Source organism: Tasmannia lanceolata, unplaced genomic scaffold (assembly GCF_043159265.1).
Source record: "Tasmannia lanceolata isolate RefF3 unplaced genomic scaffold, GAP_Taslan_0.1 ptg000006l, whole genome shotgun sequence".
In the NCBI taxonomy this organism is placed as follows: domain Eukaryota; kingdom Viridiplantae; phylum Streptophyta; class Magnoliopsida; order Canellales; family Winteraceae; genus Tasmannia; species Tasmannia lanceolata.
The window spans coordinates 16,098,849-16,108,056 of record NW_027518683.1 but is presented as its reverse complement, the minus strand read 5'-3'; the positions used below and the strand labels follow the sequence as shown (position 1 = coordinate 16,108,056).

Below are 9,208 nucleotides of genomic sequence, written 5' to 3'. Positions count from 1 at the left end.
GGCAATTGCCCCCTAAAAGTTAGGATTTTTTTATTAGGCTTAAGTCAATAGATTTATTTTGATTTTTTTCGTAAAGTTGGCCCCCCTAATTTCGGGATTTTTTCTTAAATAGTTCTCTCTTTGTTTTTTTCCCGTTAATTTGCCTCTTTATTTTTGCGATTTTTTGCTTAAATCAGTTCCTAAACTCTCTCTCTCTCTCTCTCTGTGTGTGTGTGTTTAGTTTTATTTTTTCCGTAAAGTTGCCCCCTTTATAGATTTTTTTTCTTAAACCATTTCCTAATCTCTCTCTCTCTCTCATTGTTTACGTAAAGTTGCCCCATCCCCCTTAATTTTGAAAATTTTCTTAAATTAGTTTCTAAATTATCAGTTCTCTCTTTCCATTACTTAGCAAATCTGGATAAGGTGCTAAGGGAATTTTACCCTAGTTAAATGCTACCTAAGTAATTATGAGATTTTACATGTTGTGTGCACCTAAAATCTAAAGTATTCCATTATATTTTTTTTAAAAGTATTGCGGGCCCACTTCATAGATGATCCAAATTGTTCATTCGTTGGGCCACACGGAAATAGACTACACCTAGTAAATCATCTCCATTGGGTGATCCTAATCGTCCTATCTACAATGGGATTGATCGTTATAGAAACATATATAGATCTGAGGGTTAGGATCATCCAATGGAGATGATTTCTTCGGTGCATCTTATATATGTTGTGGCCCAACACATGAACGGTTTTGATGATATTTTCACTCACCCACGTTCTCATCCTTTAAGACAATGATTGGACGTTCTCAAATCTCATCCATCAGGAAGGGCAACATACGAGGACTCTGATCATGTAAGAAGGGTATTAGGGTCTTTTCCCCACCTAATTTTGAAGAATCACCCGTGTTTCATGCTAGTTTTAAAAGGCATCCAAAATCCGTAATTTCTCGAAACTCCTAACCCCCTTCCGTACTTTTCTCTTGAAATTAGGTAGATTCTATTAAAAAAAGTGTCCTCCACTATCACGTGGCGACGTTTACTTGTTTAGAGCTGTCGTTTTATGGTTTCTCTGATAATAATATGAAAATGATTTTAGCACTCCACGGTTTTGATAAGAAGCGCGCAGCATCTTGTCGTTTAGCATTTAAAGTGCTCATGGGCATTTCGCAGATGGCTTGTTGCGCGTGAGAGGTGTCACGTTACTGAAACATTGCTTCGTGACTTTAGTCTAGGGCTGCAACCCGGGTTGATTTTTGGGCGGGTTGGGTTGAAATTTTAGGGTCAGGGTGGGTTACATGTTGCGAATTTATAACCCGATTGAAAATCATGTTGGGTCGGGTTGGGGTATTAGGCAACCTGACCCGAATTATAACCCGACCATTTTTTGTTAAGATTTTTTTTTTTTTTTTTCCAAATGTTACTAATATTTACGATGTTAGACATTTAGGGGCTGTTTGGATACGCGGATTTTAGAATCTAGGTTTTTTGTTTGAAAACAGTGTAAAAGAGGGTTCATGATCAAGCTGTTATATGTTGTCCTGACAACATTTCCTAGATTTTAAGTAAGAAATTCAAATTTTAAAAATCTCTCTTGCATCCTGAGATTTTTAAAACTTGCAGATATGAGAGGATCTGCTACTCTCTTGCTGATGGAAAGAAAGGCGAGAAGTTAAAAATGACGGCTGGTCTGCTTCTTCTCCTGTCTCTTAGCTACAATTTTGAAGAAATCCTGAATTCTAAAATCCGCGTATCCAAACAGCCCCTTAGTCTTTTGCTTTTAGACTATTAAATTACAGAATGCCACTTGCACTTTAAGTAGTGTTCAATATACATTTATGCACCTAATTACTGACTTTCTATATTGGATCCATTAGTGTCTTAACTAGAAACTAGTACGTCACTATAACATTGACCCTTCATTTCTGACTTTCTATATTAGATCCATTACTGTCTTAATTAGATGAATTATATGACATCCGTGCATATTTTCTGAGGAAAAATATTGGCAGTAGAAATACTAGTGGGGCCATCAAATTTAGATGGTCTAAACACGATTCAATATGGAAATCGGGTCGGGTTGAGGAATTTTTTTTTTGAAAAGGCGTTGAGGAAACTGTTCCTCGGGTTGGGCCGGGTTGAACCCCGCCGGGTTGGAACTCTGGTAGGGTTGGAAAAATGGGTTCCTCGGGATGGGTCGTGTTGGCCTCAACCCGACCCAATCCAACCCAAGTTGCACCCCTACTTTAGGCAACTAATTATGTAACTTACTCAATCATATCACACTTCAAGGTCATGTGTCGCTTTGCATTTGTGACATTTAATCCCCTTTCTTTCGAAATTTAAATTATTAGTATAAACAAAGTTGTTTTTATTCTGTGTAAAAATAGTAAGAACTTTTACAAATACTTTTCCTCTATAAACTTTTCCAAAAAATTCCTACATTCCAAACATGGCCTAAAGTGATGTGTTTGCTCATTAGTTTTAAGAAGAACACCATTGAAGAAGATTCAAGTTGGATTGTACTTATGCTAGTTTATATGATCCAAGTGCACTTGAAGCTGTTGCTTGAGTTTAAGGATTGAACTTGGTCACACTAATAGATAATGGAACCTAGCAATAGTAGATTGTAGGACTTTTTCAGTGGGTTGCCCTGGCCTAATGATTCCAATGAGACCCACTCGCCTAAAGTCAGTTATGTACATGATTCTCTATCTGTCAACAAAATTAATATTTTCTTTCATACATCGGTTAGGCGTTGATCATCTTGAGATTATGACAACAGATTGTGACCCCCAAACTGATTATTGGACTTAAATTACATTAATTATGACTCCAATAATCAGTTTGGGGGCTCACCATCGGTTATCATAATCTCAAACAAGCAGGGCCTTAGGAGTTCTGAACCGATCACAAGTCCAAAATTGATTATTGGGCACAATTTTACATTTACTTAGGCCCGGTTCATTTAAGATTATTGCAACCGATTTTGAGTCGCAAACCAATTATTGGATACAAAATTACGTTTGATTTTCAATTTAATAATTGGTTTGGGACTCACAATCGGTTGCAATAATCTTAAATGAACAGATCCTTAATTTTGAGTCTAATAATCAGTTTTGGGCCCACGATCGGTGCTCAAAATCCAAAACAAACATGGACTATGGTATTCATGAATGTTCTATTTCCCCTTCTCTCTCCTTTCTTGCTCACTCACCACTAGACCACTCTACTCTTCACACCAACACCTCTTATTTCACTGTTTATTTGAGGCAAAACTTAGCAATATCACCAAAGTGTAAATCCATTAACAGAAAATATGACAAATTCAAGTACCCTTATATCCGCTCATAAACAAATGTATTCAAGTAACCGAGAACAGTGTTAAATAGAGTAGAAAAACCTGAGCTACTCCAGGTGCAGTTGAGAAGCCCAAAGGTTCCTCTCATTTGCCAATTGATGAGGCATGGCATATAAAATCGAGACGAAAAGGGGTCCTTCGATTATCGTCGGAGGGAACAAAATACTTTGATCACTGTTGAAGGGGATGATACTTACATCCCGTCGAAGTCGAGTTTCTTAAAGGAAAACTGAAAAATACTCTTGATGGGGCTAATCCTAGCAATCCAAAATTTCTCAAAAAACTTAAAGTCTAAAGGAAAATTTTCATCCAATAATAATTCAAAGAAGTCCATTACAATGCTTTAATAATATCTACCTATAAGAAAAAAGAAACCCTAATATCTAACTCAAGACCTAAGTAATTAATCTAAGCTGTTCATCTAAAGTAACCTAAATAAAAGTTTAAAACGTGACAAAAAAAACCCTAAAAGGAAATCCCATCATAAAAATGTATTGCTTTTGTAAATTGCCCATAACTCCCTTAAATCACCTCCAAATTCGTGATCCTGAACTCCTTAGATAGGTAATTGAAAAACCTTTCTAATGATATCAAAATCAAGCCAAATGAAGGCGATTTGATGCCTAAAAGTAGGATACAAATAAGATGGTAAAAATAAAACTTGAAGAACAAAGGACCCTTTCCACACTTTATAAACCGCACGTTCTCACGTTCTTGGTGGTTTTCACCTGCACTACTTTCCTTGTAATTGACTTTTACTCAATACAAAACAAGCATTAGACATGAAATAAAAAACTATTCTCCTTTTCAAAAATTCTGCTTAAAAGAGAAAACACCCCATTAACCAAAGCATAGAGCTATACATAACTATCCTCTATAATTTATTCCTTTCTTCCCAAAACATTCAAATGAACATGGTGTCGCAATACATTCATCTTAACCTTGATCACTAAAGCAGTTCAAGGATTTTGATTCACTACAAAACCCAACTTGCTCTATTTAGAAACGAACACCGAGATTTGCAATGCTTCGAAACCGATGAGGCCAATCCCAATGACTGAATGATAATTGCAAGTAAATTTTTGAGTTGCTTCCATCATTGTACGCTGATGCACTGTATTTTAGCTGTGGAATCAATTTCGAAGCCATTATAGGAGTTTAATTTGAGCAATTTAAGTGTATTACAAGTAGGAAATTGATATTTGCTCTCCCACATTTGATAACAACACCCCTCTCATTATAAAAATAACAACACCCCTCCCCAACTAGTTTGAGACAAAGGCTTTGTTGAGTAGAGTCGAGTTGAGTATGGGAGAATGATATCATTCCCATACAAGTATAGTAATTTCACAGCAAAGTATGAGAAAATTAGCTTGCCTGCTAAGCTTCCAAGATTGCACCAGAAGATAATTCGGCACCTACGTGGATGACATTTGTGTGCTCTGCCATTAGAATTCGAGAGGAAGATGAACAAAGTCAGGAACAATACTACATAACAATATGTTTCTTTGGATGTTCTTCACTTCCCAACTTGGTAGGTTAAAACTTACGAAGAGGAGTTTCGAGGACAAAAAAGCACGCCCCAATGACAACGTAGCAAAGGATGAGAACCAGTCCTTTCATGTAGTGTGAAGTACCATCCTGCAAAGCAAGATCTTCAACTTCAATTATATTGCTCAATCAAGGCTAGACATCATATCATCTTAAGGAAATTAGAGATGAGAAAATGATATCTGCACTCTCTTGTTTTGATAATGAAACACTTCACTTCATGAAACACTTTTCTACTTAGCTACAGATAGCTTTTTTGGTAATTATTGTGACAGATCCTCTGGTCTGATTTTAATAGATATAACTTAGTCATTTGAAGGAATACATAGTGTGTTTCTTTGTGAAGGGATATAGGGGTTTTGTTTTTCCTCTCCTTGTATCTTGTTAGGTTAGAGGCAAGGTTATATTTCCTCCTCCTGTAGCTATTTTTCTTATTAATAAAATTTAAGGTGTCACCCCTGGTTCTTAGATAAATTCCGTGTTTAAAATTAACTTAGCCATTTGAAAACAAAAGGTAAAAATCGTTTCTATTTTGATGCTCTGGATGTCTAGTTTCTAATGAAACAGACATCACCCATAAATTTATTTGGGATGAGAGAGATATAGATTGTTTTTTATTGCTGTACATTAGGATTTCAGGTTAGATTCTCATGTCTGATTTTAAATAGGTAAAACTGATTAATCTTAAAATCAAAACAACATAAATTCAGTTTTAGATCTCTCTTACTATAGATATATACAAGAGAGAGGGATGAGAGCCCTCTCTGATGCAATCCAAGGGGTTCTCCCCCTACCTTAGATTAGTGTAACTGAAACAATAGTGTCATTATCAAACGAGTGAGTTCAAAGATCATTTCTGTTATGAGAAAAATACGATAATTGGATTTTTTTAATTAGATTGTGTTTCTACTTAGTATCTAAGTTGATGAAGTAGAGGAAAGGATGGATTGCACACCTGTAAAGTGAAGGCTGTTAGCAATACTGACATGAAGAGTGATCCTGTCTCCAGGAGCTTCAAATCAAGGTCCATGTGGATACCCATAATCCATGCAACGATTATGCATAAAGGAACCTGAATCAGATGGGCAGAAAATTAGAAAACATGAAAACTTTGAGAAGTGTATTGAATTCTAGGGACCCTTAAAATCTTACCACAAACATAGATATTTGAGTTGCAGACCCCATGGCAACACCTAAAGTTATATCCTGCACATAAAATAGATGATAAGTAAAGTTAAATTATACAATCAAGACTAAATATTTTTAATATTCTCTCGATTCTTACCAACTTGTTCTTGAATGCAAATATGATTGCACCTGCATGTTCTGCTGCATTTCCGACAATCGGAAGCAAAATTATGCTTATGAAGCTAACGGAAATACCCCAAGTGTCCGATGCGACCTGATTAAGCAAGTGAAGGTTCTCAGTTGATAAGATTATGTGATTAGGCTTTAGTAATAGGGAAATCCAGTAGAGAGATCAAGTACAACACCTCGATGGTCACCACAACGTACTCAGATAAGACTGCGATTATGAATGTCATGGCGATCAGCCATAGCATTGCAGTAGGGAAACCTATTACAGGCTCTTCGTTGGAAACACCATCTTCTTCTTCTTCTTCCTGATCAATGCCAAAGAGTGTTAGCATTTTATTTTCTATAAGCCAACAACTCATATTACAAAAACTCGACAAGTCGACTTAGAACTGAACTGAGTTAACTAAATAGAAAATTGAGTCAAGTCATCAAACATCTACATTTGGGGTGCTAATGGCTAATGCTCCATAATTTTATAATCTCTCATATCTTATTGCTCATATTAGGAACAGGCATTGTTCAATTGTTGATAATTTATACTCTCATATTTATAATACTTAATAAAAATCAAGTGATATAATAAGGGGGTACCTATTTAAAAAATGTTATTCGAAGTACATACAAGTGAACAATAATGTTGTTCAAAGTACATATTGTATATAGTTATATATGAAACATTCTTTAATCTCTTAAGTGTAATTTGTTGGGGTGTTTGCAGTTGCCCTGGACATTGGTGCGGCAGTGGTAGTAACATCAATGGAAGATGAAGATAGGACAGCTACACTAAGACTGCAGTGGCCGTAGTCACTAGTTTTCTTCTTGCCAGACAATATATATATATATATATATATATATATATATATATATATATATATATATACAAAAATGTCACCCGACAACAAGTAAAGGGGATGCTGGTGATGTTCAACACCTATCTGATAATTAATATACCCTTATGGGATTTGCTAGGGACCATCTCAGAAGGCATTTTGCGGCTGGGCTGCTGCATATGAAAGCAGCCACCTCAGATGAATTAAATGAATAATACAAAACAAAACAAAAAAGTAATTAAGACCCTTGCCTCTTGTGCTTCAAAAAGTTGGCGATGGGTCTTGAGTTGGAAGAAAATATAGGTGATATATGCGAGAAGCATAACAATACTGCTTGCTCTTGACAGTTTAAGAGTCTGATCGGCCGTTTTTTCGCCAGCATATCTAGACATTAATGGCAGCATGTGACAGAACAAACCCAACAACAGTAGGCTCGAATTCACGTCTGCTTGCCTCTGCAGAGAAAGAACGAGGAATTAGATGATCACAAGAAAAACTAGTTGGGTTTTTCATTTGGGTTCAGAAAAAATGGATTACTCTGTCAAATTTCTGCTCCACTCTCATGTTGGCTAGTCCTCCGCAGAAGAAAGAGGTGCCAAGAACAAGAAGCAGATTAGAGAGGATTGAACCCAAAAGGGAGCATTTCACCACCTCTATCTTCCCCTGACTCAATGCAAAGAGGGCAATGATAAGCTCTGTTGCATTCCCACAAGTGGCATTTAGAAGCCCACCCACTGCAAATCCCATGTAAACAAGAGAGGTTATTTCACAGTTTTGTATCTATTAAATTGATTTTATAAAAGGAAAAGGGAATCTAAGAGTTTATGTGGGAGCTTACCCGTGCAAACTCCCTAAAAAAATACGGTACGGCCAACACCATAGGATGATCCAAACCGTCCATTTGGATCACCACAACGTAATTAGGTTGTGTCCAAAAATCATTTTCATAGGATGATCTTAACCCTCTGATGTATCTATTTTTTATAATTACTCTTTTTGAGATTTTATATGACGTGTTGCCGTCTAAATCCGTATTTTTCGGAAAGTGAGGTACTGCCCACACCATATGATGATCCAAACGGTCCATTTGATGGGCCACAATGTAATTATGTTGTGCCCCAAAAATCATTTCCATAGGATGATTCCAACCCTTTGATCTATAGAAGTTTCCATAATGATCAGTCCCCCTATAGATCTCTATAGAACAGAGGATTAGGATCATCCTATGGAAATGATTTTTGAGGAACCACCTACTTACACTGTGGAGATCCAAATGGACGGTTTGGATCGTCCTATGGTGTTGGCCATACCATAGATTCCCTTATCCCATTTATAAAAGGGCAGTGATATATTCGCCCCCCTTTTTCAACTTGGGACAGCCCCCTCTAGTGTATTTATGACTGCTCTTTTAGACTAGGGGGCTGTCCCAAGTAAAACAAAGGGACGAATATGTCAATTCCCTTTATAAAGCCGTGCATGTAGGGAGAAAATACCAGTTGGACCAGTAAAATATGTAATCTGCCTGCAGTAAAAACAAAAGAAAGGAAAAGCCAATAGCGGGTTAGAAAATGGCTCTAGATGTATGAAGTCAAATGCCCAAGTTCCAAACTTTCATACTTACTCCGTTAGGAAGCTCACACGCTCAGCAAGTGGGGCAAGCCCAAGCAAGCTCAAAGCAAAAAGCCATGGCTGTTACGACAAAGAAAAAGGAAAACCCACAACACCCATTTAATAAGAAAAGGCGAATAACGAGAAAAAATCGGATAGAAGCAGGAGAAAAAATCGGATAGATCTTATTCTAGACAATCTATCCTGAATTAAAATAGAACACAAACACAACACTCACACTTCCAAATCTGCAGTAATTCGCCACGATTGCCAAGGGAACTGCGGGGAAGAGGATTGAAAGCTTGGTGCCCAACAAAACCTCATAGAGATTGGCCAACACTTGCCTTGCAAGAGAATATTGCACATTTGACAAAAGAGCGAGGTCGGATTTCTTACGCAAGGAAGATGATGACATGTTATGCACAGTCCTCCCATGCCTGTTCTCCTTGCTTGAACCCTTGAGGTTCCCACCTTCTAATGAGCCCATTGGCATTGATTCTAGTACTCACTACTGTGTACTATTTGCAGAGAGGATTGTTCTCTCTTTGGTGAATGGGGGA

The 9,208-nt window shown here is 37.0% G+C and overlaps 1 protein-coding gene across 1 annotated transcript; it reads right to left on the bottom strand.

Annotated features, from left to right (window-relative positions):
- Window positions 1-4,202: 4,202 nt before the first annotated feature.
- LOC143878431 (vacuolar cation/proton exchanger 1a-like) lies at window positions 4,203-9,208 on the bottom strand. The gene is made up of 12 exons (XM_077380723.1): window positions 8,887-9,208; window positions 8,662-8,729; window positions 8,534-8,562; window positions 7,578-7,774; window positions 7,292-7,495; window positions 6,387-6,515; window positions 6,179-6,295; window positions 6,046-6,099; window positions 5,849-5,965; window positions 4,893-4,983; window positions 4,720-4,784; window positions 4,203-4,467 (listed from the first exon to the last, which is right to left on the bottom strand). Exons 1-11 carry the CDS (start codon window positions 9,139-9,141, stop codon window positions 4,723-4,725), a joined length of 1,323 nt encoding a protein of 440 aa, XP_077236838.1. The 5' UTR covers window positions 9,142-9,208; the 3' UTR covers window positions 4,203-4,467; window positions 4,720-4,722.